This window comes from Poecilia reticulata, chromosome 15 (assembly GCF_904066995.2).
Source record: "Poecilia reticulata chromosome 15, P_reticulata-male-v2, whole genome shotgun sequence".
Lineage (NCBI taxonomy): Eukaryota > Metazoa > Chordata > Actinopteri > Cyprinodontiformes > Poeciliidae > Poecilia > Poecilia reticulata.
The window spans coordinates 6,448,332-6,463,438 of record NC_088844.1 but is presented as its reverse complement, the minus strand read 5'-3'; the positions used below and the strand labels follow the sequence as shown (position 1 = coordinate 6,463,438).

At 42.1% G+C, this 15,107-nt stretch overlaps 1 protein-coding gene across 1 annotated transcript; it reads left to right on the top strand.

The window, feature by feature from the left end:
* Positions 1 to 2,019: 2,019 nt before the first annotated feature.
* fgf8a (fibroblast growth factor 8a) lies at positions 2,020 to 8,881 on the top strand. The gene is made up of 5 exons (XM_081616512.1): positions 2,020 to 3,350; positions 3,446 to 3,482; positions 4,273 to 4,453; positions 5,908 to 6,014; positions 7,769 to 8,881. The coding sequence occupies exons 1-5, from the start codon at positions 3,319 to 3,321 to the stop codon at positions 8,051 to 8,053; spliced, it is 642 nt and encodes a 213-aa protein (XP_081472638.1). The 5' UTR covers positions 2,020 to 3,318; the 3' UTR covers positions 8,054 to 8,881.
* The last annotated feature ends 6,226 nt before the right edge of the window (positions 8,882 to 15,107 follow it).

The following is a 15,107-nucleotide window of genomic DNA, read 5'->3' as shown; positions in this document are numbered from 1 at the left end:
AATCAGCAGTCAGAGATCTCACACACGCTGCTTCACTCAGGATCAGTCCCATTTGGTGGTCATCCTCTCAGGAATGTTGACTGAGGTCAGGCTGAATGTTGGTGTCAGTTTCACTCGTCATGATTGAAAATACTGAGAAAACTGAACCTATCTGTTGGCCTTCACCCTCACTCACTCAACTCTGATGTTATTTGCCACTAGTGGCTAATCTTCACAGACTGTACAGAAAGGATGTGTTTTTTGACATTTTGAAAAGTCTGTTCCAAGTATTTGGTTTTTGACAAGGATTTAATTCTAACCTGTTAATAGGAAATGGTCAGTATTGGTGCTAAAAGCCGAGAGGGACAATGGCAGTTGTAGCTAGAAACACTACAATTGATTGTTAATACTTTTTTAAACAGTGTGGTTGCAACAAAATATTGTGTATTAAACTTTAAGACCACGCCACCTATAAATCACCAATAGGCTGTGGGGAAAGATGGGCAGACTGGTTAGATACTCATCTTAACCCTGGTCACACGTGTCTTCTAGAAAATAATATATATAAAGGGGAAAAAGAACTGTGGAAAACAGAATTAATACGATTTAAAAATGATTAAAAAAAATATCTGGGGAAACCGTTGAATAAAAGTGTGTGCAATACTAGTTGGGTGCACAAACTGTGTGTGTGAGATAGACACAGAGGAAGAGAGAAGGACCTTTTATAGCCTTTGAAATGCTGTAGTATTATTTTATCTTGCAGATTAAGTGACAAGTGACAGATATTACAGCTTACAGATATTCTCATGTGCATTGTATCTGTAAATTGTTCATAGTGGTTCACTATTTCCACATATTGCTATGCTACAGCCTTACTCCTAATTTAAGCCTTTTGCTGCTGCTAAACATTCCCCTAACATGATTCTGCCTCCATCGTGCTTCACTGTAGGGATGGTATCGGTCTGGTGATGAGCCAACACTGCTAACATTTTAATACAGACCACAGATATAGAAATTGAACATTTGCTTAAGGATATAAATGCTGATAAAATTTGATTTAATGGTTTTCAGCATAGATAAATTAAAAGATTTTAAGTTGTTTAATATCTAAATATAAAATATTAAGGAGCTGGCAAGTTCACTCTATAAAAGTTCAAAGAACAATCTCCACAGTTAGATTGTTTAGTTACCGCAGCTACAATCTGATGCTGTGAGTTTAACCTTTAAGTCTGAGCTCTGTTTGTTCATAAATGCGTCTCAGTAAACTGACATGAGTGGTGGAAGTCCATCCTCAGAAAGAGCTGAAGTGAGCTGCGGCTAATGAGGATGACTGCTGAAACGAGAAGGCATGGATGGGTACGCTGACCCACCGCAACATACAACAACATAGCAGCAACCCATATTAATCAAGAATCTAACATTGAATCATTTCATACTGTATCACTGTCATCATGCGGAAACAATGCAAAGTGACTGTAGTAACAGGTATAAAGTTGCTGTTGAGTAGTTTCTGCTGCTGACGATGATCTGAGACTGTACTTGCTAAACAGACCATATGAGAAGGTTGCCATGGGGATATTGAGATCAATTAACTCCATTGTGGGAGACCTCACCAGGTCTGATCCTGAACACAGTGGAGTAGGAATGCCATACACTGCCTGCTCTGGTGATTCTGACAAAGACCTGATCACTTTCACCAGAGCGCCCACTGGTGTTTGACAGGGGAAGGACGACCCTGAGCGGCTAGCGCATCAGATTTCCTTCACTTTTTGACTTGTTAAAAACTAGAACCACAGCCGAAGCGACTACAGCCGATGACTAACGTTATTATGCTTGTTTAGCCGACCTGGATGTTCTTGTGAGCCTTCAGATCAGCCTTCTCTCCTCCCCTGCATGAACATGCAGTGTGATGTAATTATGCCAGGATGGAAAAGGTTCGTCCTATTATCCAAATGTATCACTCTGGACGAGGTTGTTTATTGGGCGAGAGTTTCTCTGTCTGCTGAGGCTGGGATGGGTAAAAAAAAATTCAATAAATCCTAAAACCACAATGATCCGTTACTTTTGGGTAATTAAGGATTAATTAACGATAATGAATGTGTGTGATTCTTCTGGGTTAGAGCAGAATTACTTTGTAATTATTCAGGGCTTTCAAGTGATTTCTGCAGACTTTGAAGTGCGAGTGATTATTTATCCATTCATTAATTAATGAATTTATTTATTTATTGCACGGCGGTGAGGGGTGGGGTCAATAACGCTAATCACCTGTAATCCTTTTAATGTCTCTCGCTTTGAGGTGCCAATACACAAGCCGAGCAGATTCAGGACCGCGCAACCCTGGAGGAGGAAGAAGAAGAAGTGTTGGGGCTGCGGGAGGAAGACAAGGGGTGGGTGGCCGGGTCGGGACACGACGGTTTGCGGGGTCATGAAACCACCTTTGCCTCTTAATGACAGTTGATGCTTCCAGAACCGGACACACCGTCATTAAGACCAGACCCTGGGTCGTGTTGGACCGGAGCAGGCCAGGCTCCTCCTCGCTTCTTTCTGCTCCGGACAGCTCCCCAGGTGAAGGGGAGATGATAAAGACGGGTGGAGGGGGTGTGGGGGGGATGAGAGGAGAGAGGAGGGGAGTGAAGAGGGAGGACGGGGGTAGATAAGGGTATCCGCTTTTGTTTTGCAGGAAAGAAAAAAAAGGGGGCTTGTTCTTAGCAGAGCCTTCTGGGTGTGTGAGTGCGGTGTGGGATGGGAGCAGAGAAAGGAAACGCGGAGCTTCCAGCCTTCAGTCCTGCCACAGAGCGCAGCAGCAGCAGCAGTTACAGGAGTAGGGGAAGCATCCAATCACAGCGGCAACACTGACGAGACAGAGGTCGGTGGGCGAGCACCCAGCCGCGGGCTCACACTCACCTGAAGGCCGCAGATGAGGACGCGGTCCTGGAGGAGCTTTCTGACAGCGCGGAGGAGCTCTGCGGCGCTTCATCCAAAACTTCTTCTTTCTTCTTCTGCAAGTGCACTTAGACTTTCTTCAGCCGTGACTCGAGTCATCAGTTTTACTCTCATCAGTGATTTTTTTTTTTTTTTTTTTTTTTCATCGTTGCAATTTCCTCTCTTAATTTGCTGGGGTCGGGAGGGGGGGGGATGCAATGGTCGAGCGTGAGCCGCGCTGTCAGTACCGCTGACCTTTGGAGGATTTCACTGTAATCTGTTGGACTTGTCGACTCGACAGGAAGCCTTGGAAGAGCTTTGACTTCTGCAGCCCCAAACGGACACCTGCCAGTAATTAAAAAAAAAAAAAATCCCGGAGGGTCGGTCAACCTCCATCCATCCATCCATTCATCCATCATGCGGGCCGTCCCATCCAGACTCCGCTATCTGTGAGAGCTTCCCTCCGTCTCTCCTGTATCCGCTGAAACATCACATGCCTGAATGAAATAACCAACTAACTCTCCGCTTTCTTTTTTTTTTGTAGATTTCTGCACCTGTTTGTGTTCTGCTTCTATGCTCAGGTATGTACCTTGTATAACATTTTTAACGTGACCACCAAACTAGGATTTATTTGTTTTATTTATTTATTTATTTATTGCAAAAGCCATTCAGATATGATGCAGTAACGGTGCACCATAACATTATGTGATGAAACACTATCTGATGGCTCCCACGGCGGACAGCGGGTCTCACGCCGGCCCTGGCAGACGCCTGGCGGCCCATCGGGCAGGAGGAGGAAATGATTTAGTGAAAAAAAAAAAAAAAAAAAGAGGCATCAGGCAGTGTGCGATTTTATCCTTAATTTGGATAAATTCATATTTATCCAGTGTGTTTTCACCCGAATAATCCAACATTGATTCAACAAAGTGTTTTTCTCTCTCTTACTCTGTGTGCGTGTGTGTGTGTGTCTGTGTGCGTGTGTGTGTACGCACGCTGAGGCGGACATTCTCCTTACGCACAACCTGTAATCACAAAGTCCGTCCCTTTGGACGCGGTCACCGTCATCTGGCGGATTCTCTTTTGGAAGTTGTCATAGCAGCTTGTAAAAAGCAAAGAAAAAAAAGAATGAAAGAAAGACAAAGAAAACAAGTTGTTTGTTCTCATTACATATAACATTTCGTTGAAAAATGCTCAAAGTCCTGATTATAATAATTGGATCTGTTCAAATTTCTAGAATGTTTTTCAACCATTTTTTCTGTTTGTTTTTTTTTTATATATATATAAATCAAATAGTAAAATGGCCTAGGTAGTAATTGCATATAAAAAAGAAGCAAGCACTGATAATTGTGATGCCGTCTTAATTTCTGACAGGTAACCAATCAGTCCCCGCCTAATTTCACGCAGCATGTAAGCGAGCAGAGCAAGGTGACGGACCGGGTGAGCCGCAGGCTGATCCGGATCTACCAGCTGTACAGCCGGACCAGCGGCAAGCATGTGCAGGTCCTGCCCAACAAGAAGATCAACGCCATGGCCGAAGATGGAGATGCGCACGGTATGAACACTGGTTCTTGTTACTGGTACTGGTTTTATATATATATGTGTGTATATATATATATATATATATGTGTGTGTGTGTGTGTGTGTGTAATTATTTTTTTATATACATTTTTTATTCATTTGCAGAAAATGAAAAATTGTCAAAATAACAAAAAAGATGCAGTGTTCATATTGATTTAGAAACAACAATGCTAATGTTTTAACTCAGGAAGAGTTTAGAAATCAATATCTAGTGGAATAACCATGAGATTTCCAGTGGGGTTCAGTGCAGTGGTATCTTTTTTTTTCCAGATCTCTGTGTGTGTACTTTCAGTCAGTACAGAACATGTGTGCATAAAAGAATTGAGAAGTCTTCTGACACCTTTTTGAATTAAAGTTTATTTTTGGTTCCTCATTCAGTAACCTAAAGGTACACAAGCCATTAACTACCCAGGTGGAGGGAGACGTTCTGAAATACGCACCGCAAGTTATCTTTGGTGCTAGAAGGTGATCTGCAGAGATTCTGTATGTCTGGCAGAGCCATTAGATGTTCTGCCTCCTGAACATTTCCTGCATAGCTTATCTTCCCTCTGCACCCCCACCTTTCACCCTTGCTTCTTGAAGCAGGCCGGGCAGTGTTGTTGCACGCTGAAATCCGCATGGCTCAAGAAATGCAGAGGTTAGCAGTATGCTTGGTGTTCCTTTTAATTCAGAGGTCTCCGTACAAACCTGTCTGGTTGCCGGATGTCATTTTGTGTTAAGCAGCAGGAAGTGTGATGGAGACTTTGTCTCCAACATTTTGGTTTTGTTGGTCAATTCTGTGCTCTGCTCTAACTGCTGGTTCTGACCTCAGCTGGAACTCGTACTTAAGTGGGTTGGCCATGACAATCCTCACTTTGGTTTCTAGCTGATAGTTTTATCTAAAGTCTCGGAGTAGGTGTGATCTGTGAAACATCTGGAAAACAAGTGGAATATGTGGATATGCGGAATAATATGAAACTGAGGCAGGATACAAGATGTTGTTTTTCATTCCAAAAAGTCTTGACTTTGTGCCTGTTAGAATCTTGTCATGCTATGGAGATAAATGTGACAGTTTATGAGTGAGGCAGGCGATTCAGGGATTCTGAGCGACTCGTAACCCGCTGCTAGAATTGTCTCTTCAGCTTTCAAAGAATCAACAGGCACATGGTTTTATCATTTTGTGGGAATTTCAGCTTGCATAAATCTCCAGGAATGCTCCCATAGGTTTTACACAATGTCTGTGTGTGTGTGTGTGTGTGTGTGTGTGTGTGTGTGTGGGTATGTTTGTGCAGGTCTTGAAATTGTCGTTCATGTACATTTTTCTTTCTTTCAGCATAGGACTCATTGATTTGCATTATGTTGAATTTTTCAGAGATAATTCAAAGTAGGCTTGCTGAAACCTTTAATGCACCGCTTTCTAAACAAACTCATCTTTCTCGTCTTCCTCAGCAAAGCTCATTGTAGAGACCGACACGTTTGGAAGTCGAGTTCGCATCAAGGGAGCCGAGACGGGCCTCTACATCTGCATGAACAAAAAGGGGAAGCTCATTGGCAAGGTGAGGACAAGAGGCTGGCCACCCAGCTGAAGCATGGAGAACAAGCCGACGGCTCGCTGTGGCTCTGAAACCTCTAAATGTTTAGATGAGAGTCGATATCGAACTGTTTGGACTAGTGGAAGGAAAAAGATTAGGGTTGCCTTGGGAACGATAACCTGAATGAACAGGTTTAACATGTCACTATGGTGAACTGCTTAAGATCTAAGAGACAAGAGAGGTATACTGTTAAATGATGGCCTGCGGAAGGTAGTGTGATTTACTTTAATCGACCCCCTCCTTTGCTCTTGTTGTAGTAGTAGGGGTCACTCCTTTTTTATTAGTGTCAACTACTCCCCTGGCCTTAAGAGTTCCCCTTCAATTAGAGGAAACATGACAGGTCTTTGAGGGGCATTATAAATAAAATGTATTTTTTTTATAATTCTAATAATTTTTAATCCAAAAGCCGAAACACTGAACACACTATACCTTTATGTCAAAGTATTCACCTGGCGGATCCCTAATGAAAGCACTGAGAGGCAAACGTGGAACAGATTCAGACTGCAGTTCAAGCATTCAAGTGTCCATATTGGAGTTTAGTTTGGGATCGGCACACGATGCTCTGTTGGTGTGTGTCAGAAGCTGAGGTTTATGCCAGCACCCTACTCTCACTGCGATGGGCTAATAAACAGATTCCCCCACCTTTTCCCACTCACCCTCCACCCACCCAGCACCCTGCCTCAAACACCATCTGCCCCAAGCTTCCATCCCAGTCACAGAAGACTCCGGCCTTAGTGTGTGTGTATGTGTGCGTGTGTGCGTGCGCGTGTGTGTGTGTGTGTGTGTGTGCATGCACGTATGAGCAAAAGACACAAAGAATGAACATGCAGTTTGGGACGGATGTATGTTTGTGGGTTCATCTTGGCTATTTTTAAAGCCCCCTTTGCCTAAAAAGGTGGTTGGTTGTTACAGTAGGCCAGAGCAAATTGACATCATCTTACTGTATGTTTTAGTTGTACATGACGGCTCATGTCAGTGACTGAAGATGCCACATAATTCAAACTTTAGTCAGGGTTTCCCTCAGTGTATTATAAGCCTGGCAGGCCACCAGGCTTTATTTGTGCCCCTACCAGGCTAAGCATTGCTTATTTATTTACGTTTTTTCGGGGGGGGTGGGGGGTTATGTTTGCATTTTTTAAGATATTATAATTGGTGTTCAGGTGTTAATCTTCCAATCTTTGAATAACACATAATTATCAAGTGATATTTTCAAATTTCCTGTCCAGTTTTTAACTCAAAAACACGACGGGCCGCTGGATGAATGACTGCCCTGGCGCCCAACCACCGGGCTTAGCAAGTTTTCTGGGGGAAACCTGCTTTAACCATCTCTGAACTGTTCTGTTGGTCTGGAGTGTATTCAAAATCAGCATCAGAGAATGGCTGTGATATGTTGGAATTTATCAGTGGTGGCAAGATTTACCTACAAACACAACAGTAGATACAACTGGGAGTAAACCTGACACTTCATGTTAATAAAGGCCTTTTGGGAGGAGAACCTGCATCTACCCTCAAAGCTTTATAGAGGTACACTTAAGGCGGGGAAAGAGTCGTTGCTTGCTGACACTGCCCATCACTCTGATCTGTAATGACTGTAGCATCTGCTCCCTGTGTGTGTTTTCATGTGCATGTGAGTGAGCATGTCCAGGTGTCTCCTTTATATACCTGTTGTTTCCATCTGCAAATCTCAGTCAAGGATTTTGTAATTGACTTTCCTGCAGGAAAACGGACAGGGCCGCGACTGCATCTTCACCGAGATTGTCTTGGAAAACAACTACACGGCCCTGAGGAACGCCCGGTACGATGGCTGGTACATGGCCTTCACTCGCCGCGGACGGCCACGCAGGGGCTCTAGGACACGCCAGCACCAGCGTGAGGTGCATTTCATGAAGAGGTTGCCGAAGGGGCAGCAGCCCACCCATCCAGGTCAACATCGGCCTTTTGACTTCATCCACTACCCTTTCAGTCAAAGGACTAAACGCACGCGGTACTCTTTACAGCGCTGAGGTGCAATAGAAAGACCCGGAAACAAAAAAGGGAGGACAACAGAACTTAAATATTGACTCAAGTACCGAAACATTATGAGTCCCTCTCCAAAATGAACCTTTAGATATTTTTTCATACTGTATCCTAACTCATAGCTTATTTTCAAATGTTCTCAAGTGAACAAAGGAAGTTCATGGGCATAAAAGAATAAGAAAACATACATATAAAAATCTATTTTTGTACTCCAGACTTTTTTCTTTAGCGCTGAGAATTTCTTTTCCTTTTTCCCCGTCATTTGTCTTGTTTTCAGCATCTTTGTAGAGTGTGTCGTTTTGATTTGTTGCGTATCATTTTAACTAGAGGAGACGTTGTTTTTTTTTGGACTTTCGCCTGCCGCTCAAGGAGACTTGAAGGACCCTGAGCGGCCGCACTGCCAGGAAACGCTGAGTTTACGGACACACTGTGAGACACGGCACTGCAGAGCGCAGGCAGCAACAGCACGGGGGGGGGGACACTTTGGTGTTCAGGCTGTGTGCCAGACGCTTCATCTTTACTGGATTCATTTAAGCAAACAGAGCGCTCATAGCATATTATGGGACGATGTGGCAGCTATAATTTATATTAACAGGTTTCCTGATCTGATTGTAGTGACTCATGTACAAAATGTGTTTTATCCGTTTTTGCCCCCTCACCTTATGGATTCTTGTTTCACTCTTTATGTCTGTTTTTATACATATATAAATATATTTTTATTTGAGGATGTGCATAATAATTTTAAAGATGGAATATTTATTTAAGAGGTGTAATAAATGTACATTAGGACACTGACATTAAACTCTTGTTTGATACATGCTTGCTTGGGACTCATATGTGAAAATCTTCACAAATCAGCGGCTAGCCCATGTTTCTGTCCTTCGAGCACAACCTCAATGGAAGTATTTAAAATAGAAAAATCAACTTTATCTTCATTGTTGCAGTGTGCCGCAACAATGAAACGTGACAAGACATCAACACGAAATTGTCTTCATCCTCTTCACATGGTTGAAAAGTTGTCTGGACATGAACACCATGGCTGTAGAAGGAAGGCAATGATAAGAAGAAGTTTTCTTTTTGTTTGTTACTCCATCGACAATTTATTGCTATTCTTATAAATATTAATAATTACCTAAAGTAAACATTGATGTAGTTTTTGTTGCTCAACAAATAGTTTCCTGATTGACCAAGCTCTTCGATGTCTTCCAGTCCTCACCACAGACATAGCACCAAAATATATTAAGGATCTGCTATTATTGTATTTTAAAACAATCACAACAGATCCTTAACTCGGGTCTAATAGTTCAAGTATCCTCTGCATCCCCAGAATCTGAACCAAATATGAAGATTCAGAGTATGTGTTATACGATTCCCTGACCACTAGCTCATACATGGACTAGTCTGCAGGTGTAAATTAGCACTAGAGCTATAACCTGGTATCATCTCTCCGTTTTCAGGTTAATGCATGTTACACTCTGTCCCAACTAGAACTAGACTAATCTGAAACTGACTTTCAGTAAACTACAAAAATGCTGAAACACTTCCTTTAAATCAGGCCTATAAAGCTAGTTTTTAGATGTGGGTTTGATCAGTAACTACTGGAACATCATCAACCATAGTCTGTCTTTCAACCACTGCCCTATAATTTTTTGGCTTGTTTTTTTGTTTTGTTGTTTTTTTGGCATTTTCCTTGTGATTATGTAAAAAAAAAACAAAAAAAAAAACTCTACATTGCCTTATCCAGATCAACCATCTGTATGCTTTGTCTTCTCAAACCCACAGTCAGTCATGACCAGTGGCGAACGGACACTCACTCACACTGAGCCGTTCGTCACTGTGAGTTTCTCAATGCGAAGGGGAGTTTCCCTTTCTGCTCTCACTGCATTGCATGCTCAGTGTGGAGGATTGCTCCGAAGTCAATGACACTGCAGGTGACTGTCCACTGTTGCTACACGCTTGTGCAGGAGGCGCAAACGATGCAAGTCAATGACTACTTGCAATCCGCTGGGTTTCCTCAGTTTGGTCCTTAGGAGTTCAGTGGCCTCTATCATTCATTACTGGAAGAAGTTTGGAACCAGCAGGACTCCTCCTAGAACTAGTCAGCTGTCTAAACTAAACGATCAGGGCAGAGATCAGGGCAGAAGCGCCTAGAGGAGAGGTTGTCGGGGAAAACCCAACAATCTGTCCTCACGTTGTCAGAGATCCAGCATGAGGAGACAGAGATCAACTTCTTTAGTGTGAATGCCAGGGGTTATGGCTCATTACCAGGCCAACACCATTCCCTACACCGAAGCATGGTGGTGGCAGCATCATGCTATCCAGGTGTTTTGCAGCAGCAAGAACTGCAGCAGTTTACAGAGAAGCTAAGCACATTAATCGAGGATTAATGTGCTTAGCTTCAGACTTGGGCGATAGTTAATTTTTTAGCAGGACTGCAATTCAAAGCACATAGCCTTGCTCTGAAAGGAGTGACTTTAGAACGGTTCTGTGAATGCCCTGAAGTGGCCTAGCTGAAGTTCAGACTTGAATGTGATTCAACATCTGAACATGGCTGTGCATTGTTGTCTCCCATCCAACCTGATTGAGCTCGAGGAGAACTGCAAAGGACTGAATGGGTGAAACTATCTAAAGATAGGCGAGCTGAGCTTGTGACATCATGGCCAAAAGGACTGGAGGCTGTAACTTCTGCCAAAGGTGGACGTACAGATGATTATACAAAGTCTGTGAATACTTGAGCAAATGTGATTTCTTGGTTTTCTAATTTTAATAAGATTGTAAATAAAATTCTCAAAAGGAGTTTTCGACATGCATCACCTTCATGCATTTTTGTTGTTTCCATCATCTGCATCTGTTGCTTTGGAAATAGAAAACTGGATGCAGATGAATATATTTTGTGCTTTCTTGACTACGCATTGAGTCATAAATATAAATTTAGGTTGAAGTACATTCATATATTTACCATCCATCCATCCATTTTATTTCACCCTTATCCTTCAGTGGGGTTGGGAGGGTTGCTGGTGCCCATCTCCAGCTAACGTTCTGGGCGAGAGGCGGGATACACCCTGGACAGGTCGCCAGTCTGACGCAGGGCAACACAGAGACACTATAACCTGGACGAACAACCATGCACACACACACTCACACCTAGGGACAATTTAGGCCAATTAACCTGACAGTCATGTTTTTGGACTGTGGGAAGAAACCGGAGTACCCGGAGAAAACCCACGCATGCACAGGGAGAACATGCAAACTCCATGCAGAAAGACCCCAGGCCGGGAATCAAACCAAGAACCTTCTTGCTGCAAGGCAACAGCTCTACCAACTGCGCCACTGTGCAGCCCTATCATATATTTACCAAAAATCTTTAATATTTGGCGCTAAAAATTTTAGAATGGCTTTCAACTTGACATCACTAAGTCCCTTAGTTAGGAACTTAGTCATGGAACAATCCAGGGACATGTAAGATTGTCGTGACATGAAAACTGCTGGAAGACCATTGTCTCTGTCCAAAGCGAACCAAGTTTTACATCACAATGTACTGGAATAATAAAAGCAAAGCCCTACTTCCAAGTTGGCGCATTCCTTCTGCATGCTGAATGTGCACTTACAGCCGTAAATGGACTGAATGTATGTGGTGCCTGGACTGACCACTCACAGCGCTTCACAGTAGAGCCACATTCACCCATTCAGGCTCACGAACACACAACATTACACAGATTAGTGGGCAACTTGGGGTTAAAACTGCGGTATATAGCTTTTGTAAAAATATGTTTTTTATGTATTTGTTGAAATCATCACTATATCGTGGCAATATAATAAAGATAATCTGTGAAAAAAAATTGAGCGCCTCTGGTTTCCCCCCTATGGTTATTTGCACAAATGCAATGCTCCATCAGAATCAACCAATCAGAGCCAGCAGGAGGGTCTTATGGCGTATCAATCACCCTGGTGTACACACTGCTCACATCCTCCACCTTTCTGTCTGCTATGCTGATTCACCACGACATAGCCTGCCAAAAGCACTCAGGCAAGTTAAAGTTTTCCTGGGATGGTTCGATGTTTCTTCGCCACTTTCACATGAGCGAGACTGACAATGTCCAAGACGTTATTTTTGTTTTCACAAGTGTCTTTACACAGCAAATTTGGAAGTGTTCCATCAACTCCTACAGAGTTAAATTCAACAATTTGAAAGTGTCTATATTGGTCCACTCTGGATGGTGTAGAAATGACACTTTTGAAAGTGTTATTTGTGATATAGTTGAATCAACACTCACAGTAGTTGAAATTAAACACACATCAGTGCTGACTTACTCAACACTAGTGTATATTGTCAAAAGTTAACACTATGAACGTGGAAGTCATACCAGCCTGTCTGAAGAAATGTGTTGAAGTCATCATAACAGGCTTCAGTCACCAACATGACACACTAACAATTATTGTATTCAGGTGTGGTGCAGCAGGGGCACATCTAAATGTAGCAGGACAGTGGCCCTCTAGGACTGGAGTTTGACACCTGTGGCTTAGATCAAGCCAACGGTCCAGCACAGCCACTCCCCCGTTTTGCAGTCTACAGCCAAAAACTTAAAGAAAACGACCTCCTCAGCTAAATAATGTCAACTCAAATGGCCTCCAGATTTTCCTGACAGTTTTAATGTTTGTTTCAGATAATAAACAGTCGTATCGTGATATCCAAACAAATAAACGTAGGTTAAGTGAACGTAGGTTATGTACTGTATATGAATCGATACTCTTGTGTAAATGAAAAAGTAATGCCTCCATAAAAAATAGTCAAAAACATGATCATTTTAACATGGACCTTACCTTGTTATAATAAGCTCCACACAAGACGCCATACTGCTGCCTCCGCTCCCCAGGTAAACATGTGACGCAGTAGCGGAACAAGACGGCGTCGGCCGGGGGGCGGGGCTAATGACCAGGCCCAAATAATAAAGCTCATGATAATTTAACTTTACAACATGGACATGCCCGCAACAGCGGAGCTAACAAGTTTCATCACCAGAGAGAGCGACTATGTCATTTTGAAGTCCATCTGACATGAAGTACAACAAACCAAGAGAAGAACAGAAACACCAGGTTACTGGTCACTAACGATGAAACAACACAAATTCAAAACATGTTAACGTAGTCCGTAGAAATGCTCTAGCTAGTTTGCCATTTGTTGCCAAGTGACTGATGATGACGTTGGTGACAAGCTTTACCCAAAATGCACCTGGACCCATTAAGGATGACTTATTTGTAGTTTTGTGTGTCATAAAGTTAAATATAAGAGTGAAAATGAAGCCAGTCATGTAGCACAACATTTTATTCAATATTTTACACCCCCATGTCATTAAAATCAGCCAATCTGGTAAAGTTTTTAGCAACTACGAGTCAACAATGGGGCACCCTACTATGTAACCTACTGGGATATGGTACACAGTTTTCAACAGGAGAGGGCTCTCCTTTTTCAAGGTTTAGTCAGATGTGATTAAAAAAGAATTGAATCCTTAAAGGAATACCTCCCATGTGGGCCCACTGTACGTCCAGGCCAGGGTCCTGCTGCAACCCCCACCCTACCTGTAGCTCCTTCCCTGAAGTGATGTCACAAATATGTTACAATTGTGGGAGGAATTGAGTTGGTTGGTGTTACTTTAGAAATCAACACTGGACTGGATTGCTTTTTCTTTAACTCTTTGGAACGTTTTAGTGAGTGTTAGGGAAACTAACACTCATGTTGTTGAATTAACACTGTATTTTAAACATACAACACTTAAACTGGAAATCTAACACTTTTGAATTTGCTGTGTAGATTTGGTTTGTACTCTGTTATAGCTACTCGAAGCAACTCTTTCACAGTAAAAATGATTAGACTTGTTTAAGTCTAGTAAAAAGTCATTCACAGACACACAGAAAACTTTTGAGCTCTCTGGAAAGTGTCTCATGCAGGACATTTTTGAAACAATTCACTTGGATGGCTCAGATTTGTATCTATTTGAGGGCATTGTGGCGACCTCTACCGCTTGCATATTCTACACTTTAAACATTATTTTGATGTAACACCCCAAGATCATCACTGGGCCCCTCTTAGCCCTCTTTAAAAACTTCCTGGATTCACCTCTGCTCAATAGTCTTAAGGAGGTTTTTAATATAAACATTGACTTTTAAGCATTAATACTTGCAAATATTTTTGATCAAGAGCGCTTTCTGGAGATTGTCTCACCTGACAGGTGGAGGAAATCCGCATATTTATCCCAGATCTAATACATTTTCACGTATCCCGCTTTCTGGAACGGGGTCCATGTCGCTACCTACAGCTCCAAAGTATTTATGCTCACCGTTTTTTATTTGTTTATTATTACTGTTATTATTGCTGGATTGTTGTGTTGCCCTTGCCTTAGTTACATGTCTTTTCATTCATTATTTAAGCTTTTAACAGGATTCACCTGGTGATGTTTTGTCTGCGTGGATCCATCTCACCCTGACAACATGACAGATTTCAGATATAATATATAATCTGAAATCTACAGTGCAACACAGGAATGCTGAAGTTGCATTGCCTATCCCTTTGAGAGGCAAATTTAAGTCAAGGAGCTGAACATAGTTAAATATCTTCTGTGTTTGATTTTTTTTTTTTTTTTTTTTTTTTTACAGGTGAAAAAAGTTGATTTGAGTTTAACGTTTTTGAAATGGTAATTGCTCATTTAGTCTTACAATTTTGCTGTGAGTTTTTGTTGTTGTCTTGTTTTGTTTTTAAGTGTATTTATAACAATACAACTTTACTTTCCAGGGAAGAGTGAAGTAAACCTGTCAACTATCACAGGCCTTCCCAGCTAAAAGCTCTAAATCAAACAGTCTTCACAACACTTGACATTAATCCACTTAAGTCCTTCCACACTGGATTAACTAGGGGATTTTCCACTGAGACCAGATCCATGTCAATGTTTTGGGAATTTAACGACTGCCAACATGTAAGGGGAAATACAGAAACAATAACCAGGTTGATAGAGTCTGAAATAAAAGGTAGAGTTTTGGACGAAGCGC